This window comes from Falco cherrug, chromosome 8 (assembly GCF_023634085.1).
Source record: "Falco cherrug isolate bFalChe1 chromosome 8, bFalChe1.pri, whole genome shotgun sequence".
NCBI classification, from domain to species: domain Eukaryota; kingdom Metazoa; phylum Chordata; class Aves; order Falconiformes; family Falconidae; genus Falco; species Falco cherrug.
Genome location: NC_073704.1, coordinates 1,838,450 through 1,854,694, shown reverse-complemented (window position 1 = coordinate 1,854,694; position 16,245 = coordinate 1,838,450). Strand labels below are relative to the sequence as shown.

At 43.1% G+C, this 16,245-nt stretch overlaps 1 protein-coding gene across 6 annotated transcripts in view; it reads right to left on the bottom strand.

Moving 5' to 3' along the window:
* Window positions 1-16,245, bottom strand: part of ANKRD44 (ankyrin repeat domain 44) — a 143,399-nt gene that overhangs the window by 78,076 nt on the left and 49,078 nt on the right. For 5 of the 6 annotated variants that reach the window (XR_008733476.1, XM_055717951.1, XM_055717953.1 and 2 more), the window contains exon 2: window positions 925-1,008. Coding sequence is in view for 5 of the 6 variants with exons in the window: in XM_055717951.1 (XP_055573926.1) it covers window positions 925-1,008 (84 nt within the window). In the remaining variant the exon portion in view is untranslated. Of the gene's footprint in view, window positions 1-924; window positions 1,009-10,291; window positions 10,402-16,245 lie in introns of those variants that run through there. The other variant, XM_027807079.2, reaches the window with a different exon arrangement.

The following is a 16,245-nucleotide window of genomic DNA, read 5'->3' as shown; positions in this document are numbered from 1 at the left end:
ATTTGAAAGCAAACAGAGTGGAGCCCCAGTTAACCAGATCTGTAGGATCACTTCTTCCGTTCCTTTCTGCAGCTCTGAACCAGAGGGCTGGACCCCACTGCCTGCAAAAGCTGCAGCGCCAAGACTACGCCAGACAAACCGCTGGAGTTAGCTAAGAATAAACTGATGGCTTTATGTCAGAGAAAGACATGAAGGAAGGTTGATTTAAAAGTCCAGGAAACACCTGGAAATCATCATTCTGCCTCTGCTTTATATTCTCACTACTTTCAGAGGCCACAGATTGCAGTCAGGACTGGCAAGGTTCATTTCTAAACAGTACAAATTTAAGTTAAAATCAAAGAGGGGAAAAAAAACCCCAACTTCTGCAAAAAGACCAAGTTCAAATGGAGATATTTTTTTCTCACTGCCAAAAACACTTAACTACTACTTGTTTACAGCTGCTTACCATTGTTCTGGCTAGAATAAGCCAATCTGCAGAACAGTAATTCCTCTGTGGGCAAATTGTGGCCAAGATACTGCCTTCCTTACTCCCGCTGCTGAGACCTATAGTGAAGCTTTATTTCAAGTAGAGTCAAATGCTGAGTAACAGCTCCTGATCTGCAAAGACTCTTCATAAAAGGAAACTCTACAGAGAGTGAAAATATGTGGCTTTCAGCTGTTTTCATTCATTTTCTCAGTAAGAGAGGAAATAACGTCCCTGACTGACCTGCAGATTTGGAATAATTACCATACACTTAGAAAATTTAAAGTCACCTGCTGGCGATAATTATATTTCAGACAACTAATTAGGATTCCGCCAAAGTCCCAAATAATTTCCGTTCTGTTATATGTTAATTACTACAGATGTGATTAATACTGCCATTGCAACAGTTCATAAGCATGGTGCTGAAGTATCACAGGCACATAGCGTGCCAAGTCACATACCAAGGCGTTGACATCCTCAGTTTTGTAGATCAACATCCGTATCTCTTCTGGATCACCACTGAAAATTGCTTGGACCAGCGGTGGCTGAAAAAATAGAACAGAAGAAGCAGCATTACAGGTTTGTTTGTCTTCTGTTTAAAAGGAGAGCATATTATTCCCACTAACATTTATAAAGCTGCCCACAGACATTGCATGACTCCCGTAACAAATCACCAAGAGTATCTCATCATTAAGAACTATCAGTTTGAGGATAAACGGGAATCGTGAGTATGTTTGTACGTATAATGAGGGTGTGTGCACAAACAGCGACCCCCATTAGAGTGGCAACTTTTGTCAACAACACGCAATTAGCCCAGATGTTCTCCTTGGCATGTAAGGGGAAAACTAATTACATCAGATACTGCTGTATGCTTGCTGTTGGCACAGATTAATGGTCATGCGATACATATTTAGAAACAGAACATTATGCAGATAATGAATTTCTGGGCAATTACTAAACATCTTGTATCTTTTTACTGAATAAATATGCAACAAGCACAGTTAATTTTAACCACCCAAGAAGCAAAATAATTATCTTATTGTTTCAAGTCTGTTATTATGCTATTATGAATTGGAATGCATAAATAAATAAGCAGGCATACGGGGGAAACAATATGCCATGCTCATTCCTCTGGCAGCGCTGGCGTCACTGCCCGGCAGCGGGAGGGAGCGCTGCATATGCTCAGCTGCTCCGTTACATGTCCAGAGCTGGCAATTCCAGTCCTTCCGCCTAGGTTTGCCCTGGACCCCTAGTAGCAAGTTTCCCAGTTACTAATCAAGCTGGCAGAAGACGCTCTGCTGAACTAAAATAACACAAACCTTGCTGCTGGAGGCTCAGAAAAAGAAGGGGACAAACCACCCAGACACCTACCGCCCTGAAGCTCATAGCTGTAACAGGCAGTAGCCCCGCGTCCCCCGCCACCCCTCCTGAAGGCAGGGGGTGCCCCCCCGAGCTCACAGCCCCCCTCCAAGGTGCCTTGTGGTCCTACCCGCAAAAAAGAGCTGTGGTGTCATGCAATCACCGGAATCTAAAAGAACCCTGCAAAATGGAAGCGTGCATGGCTACTTAAGCACATAAACCTGCAACAATTCTTAAGACTGCAGGATTTAACTGTCTTGTAAACGGGTTATCTCAAAATTCACATGTAAGCTGAAATAACAGAGAAAATATCATTTTTCCCAATCTTTTCACTGCAAAATTCATCATACTCAAATGTGGAAAATACATTTGTAAGTTGATGGTGTGTATTTTAAGATATATTAATTCCTTATGTCCTTGAGAAAAATTCACACAGGAATTTCATCCTTGCCACTCCTCCAATGGAAAAAGGACTAAAGCAGCTTCTTTTACCACACCTGTCTGCAGTCTTATGTATTGTACTGCATGTTTGAAAAAGAACAAAAAAAATTTGCATTTCACTGGACCTCTTTAGCATGCTTCCTTCCCAGCCCATGTGTGAACAGCCACAGACTATTCCCCACCAGACCTCAGTCTGTTCCCTTCTGCCTCATCTGCCAAACTCAAACAAATCAAAATTTAGCTAAGAATGAGATAGTCCAATTTCTGCATTTTTCTCTACCAAAAGAAATCATTTCAAGCAATTCTTTAATCTTATGCCCACCAGCACGCTAATAAAAATTAGTATTTCCTAGAGGTAGCACAAACCAAACATTAACAGCTACGAAGAACCAGCAAATATTTATGAAATTAGAATGCTCACACCAAAATATTTCTGTGTCATGTATGTTTCTCATAACATTTAAATAACAAAAGAAACAGGAAAGCAAAGAACTCCTCCATTTCAAACTGAATGGCAACACAACCCAGTGGCCAAGCAACAAATACCCCCAGGGGCTCGGATTAGTCTCTGAACCCACTTGCAGGGACACCCAGCAAAAAGTATCAGCCGGGCTTTGATGACATGTGAGCCAAGACTGCAGACAGAGGCACCACCACCAAGAGGAAAACTCAACAAACTTCAGATCTATTGGATTTTTTAAAAAAAGTTTAAATACTGATACAGGTGTTGGTTTTCTTTTAATAGGGAGAGAGTACCGTGCATCGTTACATTAAAAAAAGGGGAAAGTCTACAGTAAGACAGTTTGACCCTTCTTCCCTCTCCCAGAAATCTGAATCAGACCCCCGGTTTTACACGAAATACTTGTCCTTTGTAATTAGCATCAGCTACTTAACACACAAGGCAGACTGAGAATAACACTGTGTTCTTTAGACCTGTAACGTGTATAAGATTCTCATCTCAGGTTTTGTCCATCAGACCAGTCATATCTACATGCAGTTCCTCATATCAAACTCAGCGTTTGCTGTGCCTCTAAAACAGGTTGTAAGTCTCACACTGCTGATGCCTACCACTTTGCTGGCAGGAGACAGCTGCCACATACCCATTTGAAAAGGCCTTAGTCCTGCAGCCCTTTTTCCCAGGAAATTTATTTTTTATAAATTAATTACAGTAGAATCTACCACTGCTAATCATGACAGCAAGAGACAGAGATACCAGAGAATGATCAGAGCCTGGGAACTGGAAAGCACAGATCAAACCAGTACAGGTCAGTAACCATCTCGAGTCACTGCTGTGCAGCCTTCTCCAACTGGCCATTTTTGTGATTCACTATTTCATGATTTTACTTTGTCTTCCAAGGTATCAGTTCTGAAGTGAGAAACACATTACTGTTAAGGAATTTTTATTACATATTAAGACATGCTTCTGCATCAGATGCAGAGTCTTGTATAATGACCTGTTTAGGAAAAATATGTCAGAAGTATGTTGCAGTGCTGCTGCTGCAATTTGAGGTCAAAGCTGAGAATGTACATCTGCATCCACCAGCACGATGGGGAAAGTATTGCTCCATTCAGCAGCTGACAGTGATGAAATGGAGCTTGTGCCATTAGGTACGTGTTGATGATGGATGTCCAATGACCTAACAGATTACTTTCTTGTTCTTCAGTGAAAACCATGTTCATGCATAAATGACTTCAACTTCAAATAATTTTTTTTTTACTTTTTTTTTCCCCCACATTCCTGAAAGACAGATAATGACACTTCCTAATTATCATAAAAGGATACAGTATACTTCTGGAAATAATTTCTAAAACCTGTGACATCATCATTAACAGGTCATTTCATTAACAGAAATATTTTGCTTTAAAATTCTTCAAATTCAGAAGTTGTTAAACACTCAGAATGAACAAAAGAACAAAACAAAAAGAAAGCACAGAGCAGGTTATGTATAACTATTATTAGAATTAAGCAAGGGTGCAGGCTTTGGAATGATGAACAACTGTTTCATCAACTCAGCTCTCCAGCGCTTCCAAATTCTTGAAGAGTATTTCAGTTGGGAGTGTTCACATTTTTTTCCTGAAACATACACCAGCAGCTAACAAAAACCTTTCCATGTTGCTTCTTCTACAGTTATTATTATAAGTATGAAACTCATCAACAAGTTTAATAATATTAAAACACTCTTTCCTTCGTGCTGTAACGAGCGTTACAGTAAAAATAAAATTTTATTCGCAGACACCTTCCGATGCTGGAGCACATCCCTACCTTTACTGCATACAGGGCAATCACAAGCTGGACCTCATTCCACCAGGTAAATGAGCTTGGTGGACTGAAGGTACAATGACTATTTCAGCAACAGAGAGCTTAAACCCAGGTGGAAGAATGCCCACACCAGCAGAGAAAAAATGGCATTGAGAAATTCTCCTCCATAGATCTGACAGAGGAAAGGCAAGACTATTATCGAGCGGCACTGGCAGGTCTTCGAACCCCTGATGATGATGATGATGAGATGCAGCATTTAAGTAAACTGTCTCAAGCATCATCTTAATTACTATGTCTGAAGCGGGTGCTGAAGCTCCTAGCAAACCAGTAAGTATTTTTGTTGAGTAACTGTGACATATTTAAAATACTTTGTCTTGATTTTAGGTAACCTGACTCACTAACAAGGACTTATTTAAGCCATTTGACAGCAGCCAGAGGCAGACAGGGAAAGGATCATCAATTCCCACGCTGATTTGATATACTATGCTATCATTTGGTCTTGTGAGTGAAAAGAAGTTATATATCGATCCTTCACTTGTTCTAATTGCATTACATCAACTTGCTGGACTAAACACTTGGATATGTCCATGTACTCATTTCTCTTTAACTAAAAGACACACAACGATTTCAAAGTGGTATTGATTTTGTCAGTGTTTTGCCAAACACCTCTTTTTTTCTGCAGGTACTCCCATTAATCAGGATTACAAGGCTGTCTGCAACGCCACATCACGTACATCTATTTCCTTGCACTGGTCACAGCACAGCCTACTCCTGTTACTCCTAAATCTTAATTTAGGACGTTCTCCCTCCGAGTGTACACATGAGTATCTGAAATGCTGTTTTAACTCCGAAGTCTGCATGAGTGAACAGTCATTAACTGGATTTCTCTTAATTCTTAGAGTGCATTTCCCTGGTGTTTAGTATTTATACAGTTCCATGTACAGAAATTATTCAACACTAAGCATTTTTAACAGGCCTTTCAGTCTGTTTCACTTGCAACAGGTGTAAACCTTTTACTGTGTTTTAGGAATTAATTGCTGGGTAAATAAAAAAAAGAATTCTACTCTCAAGTTGTTATTATTTCAAAGATTGTGTTTCTGTTGGAATTTCTATATACTGGTTTATGACAGCAAAGTACTTTCACAGAGCTGGTATTTGGAGAAGAATGTCCTTGGATGGTTGCTAAGGGGTGTTTCAGAGCAATTACAGATTTCTACTGAGCAATTCCTAAGGAATACTTGTCCAAGCTACTGAAAGGCCAGTGGAGAAAATCAAATCTGTAAATAGGGCGTACTGGTCCTCTGGAAGCACTACAGCAAACTGACAGCATAGTTAAGTGAGCAAATGTACCTACCTAGTACTGACCAGACCAATAAATACCCTGTACACTGAGGTATTTCAAATACAGCAGGAAAAAAAGCTTTTCATTTAATTTAATTCTATCTCCTTATGTCATTCCATTTTTTTGCAGACTAGCCCAATTATTCATAAGGGTTGCACGTAATCCACTGCAGAAAGGACAGTATGTATGTCTACACATTGCTACTTAATTTGTTCCACTGTGTTGCCACACTCAAGGACCACCAAACTTGCGTGACACACAGAGGTATTCAACAACACACAGATCAGTGCTCCCGAAAGGAAGAAAAACTCTGGGCAGATGGCACTTACGAACTTTGAGAGGTCTTTGTGTTGTCTTTAAGCTACTGTTTAAATAACACAAAATAACTGTGCTCTGACATTTTCCCCACACCAATGACTTTATAACTTGCTGCTACAGTGTGCTCTAAGTTGCTTAGAGGGATGTACTGGGCATTTAAGTTTCACTGCAAGAAGTGTTAATTTTTTCTGCAATGGCTCCCCACTGCTCCTCACATCATTTGTAACAGCCACTTTCTATTTAGCTTCTCCAAAACCTCAGGCTCATGCATCCTTCAGTTCATAAAAAGGACTTTAGCACTGATGGTGCAGGGCACACAGGGAACATACTCCAGAAGCAGTGGAGAATCGATCACTGCTTGCTTCATTTGCTGTTACGCTCTTCTGAGACTAGGAAAAAATGTATATATAAAGTGTAACTAGAGCGTATGTTTAACTTCAAGAGCATCTTTGTACCTAAACTTTTTAAAGAAAGAGGAGCTGGAGGGGGAACGTCTGCCTTTGCCTGGACAACCCAGCATCTCCTGAGCCTGCCCACAGCCTTGGTGCCCCAGGGCCTGTCCCTCTGATCTGTCCATGCAAAGGGTGAATGGCACCTTCATCAACACGCCAAGAAAAGCTCAGCAACCAATTGTGAAAATACCCCAGCACACACCTACCCAGGGCTACCAGTATGGTCTAACCCTACGGGAGGGGTACTGACCGGCACCGACATCATCGGGCAAGGATGTCTACAAAGGCATTCAGTGTGCTACAGACAATGCTGGGTTTGTATTCAGTGCTTTGCCTCCTCCCCCAAAGATTAGTTAAACACTCAGTAACGTGTAAGTGGTTCTGGATTTTAAGTAATGGTTCACATATGTCTGAACAATTCATGTTATGCTAATATGGTTGTAGGTAGCTCCCACTTAGGCGTGCACTCAGCATTTCCTAGAGTGGCTTCACAAATTAATATTTCCAGAAATACTTGGTGCAGAAATAGTTGGATTATAGTGATTCTAACACGATCATCAGCTACTGCCACTGCCGGTGACATTAATAAAACCTGAGTTTAACCACTGGTTATACGTCGCTAGCTGGATGGTGATGAACCACAAGCTGCCCCAACAGCTACTGACACAGAGCAGCTCCAGCCCCACTCTGCTGGAGAGCCGGGGGCTTGTGCCGACCGCGAAGCCCCCACGCAGCGTGGCCCGGGGGCACCCGCGCCCTGGGAGCACTCCCACCCCTCCAGCCAAATTCAGCCCAGTGCCTGGTATTCGGCACTGATCGTCTTTAGAGGCTGGACATTCAGCCTCGCAAAACACCCTTCCGCAACCTGAGGGTGGAAAAATCAAATCCCCAGCTTCAGGTGAAAAAGTGTATTTTCCAAAACTACAGGTTCTGCTTCATCGCAGCTACTGTACATCATGAGGAGAAGGGGAAAAAAGTCTAATCGCTGACAACGGATTGAAGCAGTAGCAATGAAGATGCCTGAAACAAGATCGTCCAGCGACAAGCTGAGAAACACTTTCCCGCCCAGCTCTCGCTTTGAACATTGCCAGTGCTTGTGTTTGGGAAAGGCCAGCCCGAACCGCTCTGCCCTGGGAAGGGAATAGGGCCGTCACAACACAACCTGCACCACCTGCTCTGACATGATCTCCCCTCCCTATCAGTTAGGCCTTTGCAATGGCAAACCGGGCTTGGGGCTGGAGCCCAGGCTGGGCTCCCATGGGCTCCCAGCTCTCTGCTCCCGGTCAGCAGGACCCCCGCCGCTTGCATTTACACCCCACCCGCAGAACTCCGTATCTCCAGCCAGGTAAAAACGACAACAGATCTGATTCTACAATTAAACATCATCACAATCATTTAGTAAGTGATGTGCAAACCAGAATATACTTCAGTTTACTTTTCCATAAGCACACTGCTTGCGAAGTAATGGGAATAAACCTGCTTCACACCCCTGCCCCCCTGCCAGCCCCTGCACCCTCCCGTTCTGGTCCCCTCTGTGACCAGCGCTCTCCCCTCCCTCCACTCATCTTCTCCAAGAGATTTAAACTTTTGCCTCTCTCCTTGCTGCCCCCTTTCCACGCTGCTGGAGCAGGGGACCTGCAGTTCTTAGGTGATGTACACTTGAACACCTTTAATTGCAAATACATGCTATCCAATACACACTTGCATTTCAAGCAAGTGCGTAAGAAAGAAAACCGTAAGCAAAAGGAAAACTATCTGGGGGAAAAGTATTACAGCACGTTAAGACAGCTGAAACTTTAACGCAACATTTATTTAGTCAAGCTTTCATGATACTTAAAAAGGAAAATAGTCAGGGCTGACTCTGCTTGTGCAATGCCAGTTCAAGCCCAGCATTTCTGTTCGCACCATTTCTGATACGCCGTTCTGGACAGTACAAAACAAGACTCTCGGCAGATCTATTTCTGGCTGTTAGCTTGGCTCCAGATTTTGGCTGCCTCCCATTTTTCATTATGAAGCCTATCAACTGCCCTAAGAATTGCTTATGTTTCCAGGTGAAGCGAAGGTTACATCCTGCCGTTCCTGGAATCCTGAAATTCCTCTATACACCAAACGCGCTACAAACGGCGGATGCTTTGTTAAACTTATCAGTTAAAAGCACCAAAATAACTCATGGCATGTTAAATGTACATCACTTCTAAAAAGGAAAAGAGCTAAGTATGTTTAATTCAGCTTGCCCAGTGTCCTTTCCTTCATTCTTACTACTGGAGGCTGTCCACCAGTTTCGAATTAAGTGGTGGGTTTTGGGTTTGGCATCTGGGGTTGGGGCGGGGGGGTTAAGTGCCTGCAGATCATATCAGAAGAGTAGTTAATAAACACTGTCTTGAAGTTACATTAATCAAGTGGAGACAAAGACTCAGCAGGCTGCAGACTAGTTAAAATATGAAAGCATTTTTTGAAGGAGACAAAAATAAACATAGTAGTATAACATTTCTTATATTCACCACCATTTGTTACCCATTTTAGCAGAGGAAAGTCTGTCACATAATAAGATTTGCTGGAATACCTACAAAAATTGAGGATAATCCATCAAATGGTATCCTGAATTTTTCTTGCCCTCTTGAATTTGTTTGTTCAACATTTCTTGGGATTTTCTCTTGACACAGAGTATGTGTTGTGTAATACCTCACAACAGATATATCCATTACACCATTAAATAACGGTCACGGGATTGTAAGGGCACTACCAAAAAAAGTACCAATTCTTTTTATACATTCCCAGCAGCGAGTGCTGCAGCAATAATCCATTTGAGTACTTCTTGTCACATCACTATTTTGACTCCCAGAGCCTTTGCTTCCCTTCTCTCCTCCCGCTCCCTTTTTTTTATCCCCTCCCCCACACTCCCATCTATCATCTAGGCAGGAGCAAGGAAGCAGGCCTGGCACCAAGGCAATGTTTCTGAACAAGACAACGGCGGAGAGTAAAATCTCTGGGGGCGTAAATTCCAGCTGGTGTAAATCAGTTTAAGTGAACTCCCAAGCAAGAGGCGCTGTGCTGCGTTCCACCCCTGCTTTCAGAAGAGCCCTGCGCTTTCTCCCTGCCAGAAGCATGGCTGAGAGGTGGCCAGGCACCATGACGTTACAAACCTCAAGAGAAACACAACGGCTGGCAGCAGGGCAGAGCAACAGCAACCCTGATGACACGTCTGCTCTTTGCTAGAGATTTAAGAATAAAGCGGTTAGGGGAGAAGCTCACTTGAAAAACACCAACCCTACCAAAAGCTTCGTTTCCTGCTCACCTGTCTTGAAACACCTTTCAAGGACACCAACCATTTTGGTTTTTTTAACAATTGCATAGGTGTTGAATTCCACAAGGGGGTAAGAAAAAAAAAAAAAAGATTATTAAAAGAAACGCTGTGCACAGAGGGGAATGCTCTGGGGAACAACCAGAGTCATGCTGGCTGCAGCTGCCCACCTAAAGTGACATGTCTCCTCCACTCAGTGGCCCCACATCCTCTGGGGACCGCTGACATCCTGCCTTCACCCGACTACCAGCAGCAATGGCAACCAAGGGGAGAAAAAAAAAGAAAAAAAGGAGAGAAACGGAAATGTTGCAAGTTTATCTTCCCTCAGTTTATCGCTTATGAAACCATGACTTACCCCTCTCTTCCTCGCTGAGGTAAGCACGAGCAAGGACACCTACAGACACCGCAGCTGGCTTCAGCAACCGTTTCAGATTCCTCCTTCAGGCAGCAGCACAGCCAGACCTTCTTCCACCTGGCCCCCTGGACACCCCACAGCACAGAGGAACAGTCCAGCGGATCTCCGTCGGTACTGTAATTAAGTGCTATAGCCGATACACGCAGCATGCACTGATCCTCATCATATACTCTAATGAAAAGCCTGTCATTTTTAGAAAATTAATCCTGATTTAGAGAACTATTAAAGTGGCATCTGATCCTGTAAGATCTTACTCTGTAAGATTAGGACTTCCGCCGGTTAACAGGCTCTGGTTTACATTAATGTACACACAAAGGCGGCCACTATGAAACAGAGAGTGCCCTAATAAATTTGCAGATACTCCTGAACTACAAGAGACTACAAGGACGTTGGAGGGCAGAACCAGCATTTACAACCACCTCGACAAATTATACAAACAACTGGGCTGGAGGAAGATGAGGACACTTTTCAGTACAGAGGAGAACAGCATGCCTGTTAGCAAGAAATCCAGAGTTGTTACATGGCAGTTTTGTATAAGAAAGAATTCGACACTGCAGCTTACTAACTGAATGTAACCAAACATTGTTACCAAAGAGGAACAGACCTTAAAATAGGAATACAGCTTACAAAACACACAGCAGTCCTGCCACACTGCTCAGCACTGCTTAGGCTGTGACTCGAGTGAGACATCAGTTAGACCAAACCAGAGCTCTAAAGCGTGATTTACAGGGAAAATCTAAACAGATCAGAGCTATTCAGCCTACACAGAAGAAAATACACAGGAAACATGAGAACAATTTGCAATACATAAAAGGTTGTTACTAGAAGAAATCATCTGCTTTCCACATCGAAGACATACAGAGCTTGAACGGCTGCTCACAAGGAGGATGCAATGCTGCTCCACTGAAGGCAATACAAACCAGGACATCGTGACCAATTTGGCGGAGTTACATACAGCAAATGGCAGAAGACCATAATTTCAAAACCAGATCTAGTCCAGAGATCACTGAAAGTCAAAAGGATTCTTTTCTGCAGGCTTCAGTAGGCAAGGGATTGAACACACGAAAGCAAAAGAGCCCAACAAAATTCACACTGCACTTAGATAAATACAAAGCTTAATGCAAAAAGGATAAGCTACAGCAGACTGCACTTCCAATGAAAAGCAGAGAACATGCATTTTCTAGCATTTCAGCTGGGGATTACACCATAAAAGGGGCAATTACTTCTATAGTGTGGCACATGGTGCTAGAGAAATTTCTACAGCAATCAATAAAAAAACATGTATCTCCATAAGTTCAGTGGGGGTGTTGTGCCTTTGGGCAGAAACGCACTAACACGTGCTGTGACCCCAGCACAACTTTCAGACCCTGCTTCAGTTACTTGTCAGAAGGTAATTACAGCTCTGGGTCTCTTCACATGACTTCACACACTGAGTTTCTATTAAGGACAGACACATCTGGCAGTCACAATCTCGCATGTTCCTGAATCTCACCTTCCTCCTAGCAGTGACCTGCAACACATCCAAGGTCCTGCTGATATGGGTGTCTAAACCAAGCCCCAGACAACAGCAAACCCCTCGGGTCATGAAAGTGATGTAAGGGAGGGACAAGATATTTTGAGGACTTGAGCAAAATCTGAAACATCTGATTTGCTGAGTTTTTCCATTATACTACAGGTAGATCTTGCTCAGGTTCAAGTAACTTCCCCTTTATGTTGGGCATCACACACTAAGCCTCACCACTGCCTATCTCCTAAGCACTGCAGTGCAGCTCATCTTCTGGTGAACAAGTGCCATCTCAACAGCCATCCTCCTGCCAGCCCCAGAAAAAGTCAGAAAATCTCCCAGCTTACTTTATCGTACACGGCCAGTCTCAAATATACTTTAAAAGACATCAATCGGTAACGTTTATGTTTCCCGATTTCTCTCAGAGGGTCATAGAGCTCTCGATGCTCTTGAAGAGCACCATGGTCAGTTATTACTGTTTCCATAAAATAGTAAAATCCTTTGCAGATTTTAGTCACTGTCATTCACCTTCTGCAAAGCTAGTATAAATTTCACATTGAAAATGTTTAACTACTGAGGCTGATGACAGTGTTATTTTCATTAATGGCAGAGTAACTATGTGTGAACATGCAGATCAGTCCATAACAGCATTTCATCTCTTTCTTTGCATTAGGCGTGCTGCAGTTGGCGTGAAGCTCCGCTCGACAACTAAAGCAGATGTTTTACCTCTATTTTGAATCTGGAACAGATTAGCAAAGTTAGTTTGATTCAACATATCCTGATAATAGCCTCATAGTCATCATCAACCAAACTATTGAGGCTGACAGGCAGGGGAAAAAAAAAAAAAAAAAAAAAAAAAGATAAAGCTTTGCTGATGACTGCAATGCTAGGTAGCCAGGCCAAAGAAATGAAATGGAAATTTAAAAAGGTTTCAAAATTGGCTTTACTTTAGAAACCATTCAGGATCTACATGATGCATCTGATTGTGAAAAACTGAGCTGCTTCAAAATGACTTTATACAGACCCAAGTTAAAAAGATGAGTCTGAGAGCTGTAATGAACTATTACACTCTTTCTTCCAGCAAGCTACCATCACAAGTTATGAACACCTTTGTCTGGATCCCTCTGGAGAGGCTGCAAGATGTCTCCGAGACTACTGTCACAACTCAGTCAGTGTGAACCTTCCCTTCACCACACACAATCCCATGCATTAAGTACATGTCTGTATCTGAGAAAAATTCGTCTTGAATAAGCATTCTCATCAGCTGAGGAAGAAGGATACAAATCTTCCTCCTCCTACTTCTCAAGGAGCTTCCAGCTGCAGTCACATTCTCTTAATGAAATCCTTCAGCACTGAGAAGGGAGGCAAGAAAGGGGCTCAGCACCTCAGTTCCCAACACAGCTAACTCGTTTTGTACGCGCAGCTCTGTCTTCACTATCACTTCCAGTTCTTGCCGTACAAGCCAAGCGGTAAGGTTTGCAGTCAGGCACAGCCCAGCCATGGTAGAGATCCTCTCTCTGTCCATATCACATCTAGACATGTCGATCCGCTCTGGCCTGGGACAGTTGCCCAAACAGAGCTTTCTTTTCTGGAGACAAAGGCCTGGTGTGGGGGTGCTCAGCCACGGAGTGACCATCCCAGCAAGGTCAAGACAAGCCCCGCTCGTTTCCAAACATAGTTTCATAAAAGCCTCCTTGCAACAGAGGAGGGCCAAGAATCATCAAGTGAACAAAAGGCACCACAAGACAGGGAAAGAGTGCAATCCACTTCTGCTGCCCTTCCACTACACAAAGTGCTCAGGCAAGGCAGAAAGAGGGGAGAAGAGTCAGTTTTTACAAAACCCTTTTTAAACCCAAATTTCAGGTGCCATTTGTAATCCATTTGTAATTTGCTAGAGGACATAGCTTATTAAAGCTGAAATTAATTAGACTTGCATAGCTTAACACTTCAGCCTGTTGTTTATTTTTTGTGAACCATTCCACTTCAAAAGTGAAAAACTTACTATTCTGTGTTGTTCAGTCACACATCTGATGCCAAAAGGAACGTCTGCAGAAAGGAACACTTTGAAGGTTGAAAAAAAAAAAATTAGGTTCCTTTTTTTAAAAAAACAAGAGGTTTTTGTAAGAAAAAAACCATCTGTACCTTGAGTCTCTACAGACTACAGATCATGATCTCCTCTCGAGTTCTTTTGTAAATATTCCTGTATTAGTCTTGTCAAATTTAGCTCAGTAAATATGCAACCTTACAACAAAACAAGAAGCAACCCACACCACTTACTCAGCTAAAGCACGTAGCTGCCTGCTGTCAAGGCAGTGGCAATGTGCTTCACGTCCATATTTGATCGCTCTGTTAAGCAGAGCATTACTCTCAACCTCTTCAACGACAACAGCAGAAAGAGCTGGTGACAGCTTGATCAGCTACCTAATGAAATCAGGAAAGCTGAATTACAGTAACCTAGCTAAATGATAAAACCAAAACAAACCAGAGGATTTCCCCATCCAGTCTGACTTTACCGTTCTTTTACAATTCCTTGGCCACCCACTGGCCGCACCACTGCGGCTGGATGCCTGTGGTACGTGAACGTTTCCTTTTAACAGGGAGCTCTTCAAGTCTTTCTGCCCATCAGAGAAGAGGATGTTTGAGTAAGAGCACAGAGAACACATCTGCACTGCCTTAGATGTGCTACCTAGATGCCTCCTTTGAAAAGGAGATGTCATTCTGGGATCACGCTATGGGAAACGAACCCCCTACATGAACTCCAGAAGAAAACTTAGATCTCACTAGCTTCTGAAGTTTTGAGTCACTTGTAAAGAACTATGAAAATGAATGGAGATGGTTACTAATTTAGTTCCACAGGCTCTGATTTGGCATTTACATGGGATTCAGAAAGAAAATTCTGAGAGCCTCATGGAGCTGGTTTGGCAAGGCACTGTCCTGTTTGTTGTCCACTTTGTCCATTCTCAGGCCACCCTGTTGCTCTGATCTGCTACAAAGCAAATCTCTGTGCCTCACAGCCTCCTTCTCTTCGTCCTTGTGAAGCTCTTGCCTGCTTTTCATGGTGGCGATGGTAATTCAGGACCTGTATGTCTCCTTCCCTGATGTCTTGCTTACACTGCTACGTGTAGCTCACCACCCACGGGCTGCCCAGCACCTCAGAAGAGTATGCACTGCTGTGTCACAGACCTTAGACTTTCGGGACAGGACAAACAAAATGCATTTAAGGGCCACCTAATGCTGTTTGCATTGAAGTTGATGGCAAAAACTTTCGAACTACATCTAAAAGACTGAGAGCAATGCTTGGCACTTTTTAAAAACAGCTCCCTCAACACATGAAGCTGCAGGACCTTTTGGAGGGATGGGAAAAGTTTCAGAGGGGTGGGAAAGGTCGTGCCATCTCCCCATCTTAATCCACCATGACTGCAAGGAGTTAAAAAAAAAAATTTTAAAAAAGGAAAGAAAAAAAGGAACCGGCCTGTTCCCAAACATCTACCAAACTGCTTTCACAGAGAGTTTTGCATGGGGAAGTACAGGACTCTTCTGCTTGCAGCCACTTCACGTAGACTCCAGATTCCCTTCTCCGCTGGGGTAAGATGAGTAGGACGACAGTTTCTCTATGCTATCTGCAAAGTCTCATTGACCAACCAAACTATGCCGCAAACGGGACTTGCCCAAGGGGAATTCAGTCCCAGTGCACGGAGCTAAAACAATGGTTGGCAGAGAGCGCTAAGCCATGGGAACATGGCGATGTTGGCAAAATAGGTGAATATACATTTCTCCATCCCAGCGAGATGCCTGTACAGAAAACTTCAGGCTGTTTAAACACAGGCAGAATCTTGAGGGAGTAACTAGAAGGGGAGGGAAAAGCAGCAAAGTCTCGCTGGTGAGGACAAGCCACCCACAGCACCCTGCCCTCCTGCTTTGGACTAGCAGTCTAGACTTCAGATCCAACTAGACCAAAACTGGGACTGCGCTGGTCCTACTCCTCCACAAACCTCAAAAGGCCAGAGCTATACTGTTACAAGTTTTAAGTAAGGCAATCTGGATTTTCAGTGAGCTTTAAGTAAGGCAATCTGGATTTTCAGTGGTCTCTTTTATAAGTGAATTCAGACGTCTAACTTGTAAGCTGGACATCCTGTAAAATTTAGAAGGTGAAATCCATACAGCCATAAACAGCCGAGTGAAACACAGGAAATCTCTCATCCCTTTCCGTGCCACAGCAGTATGCAGACCATGGGGACAGACTGCATGTTTCTGATGTAGTCTAACTCCAGTTCCCCTCGTCCCTGAAACTGTTTGGGTCCTAGAAGCATTTTAAGTGTTTCTCACTTGAATTTTATGACTGTCTCCATGGGGGGGGGGGGGGGGGGGGGGGGAGAGATTTAAAAAAAAA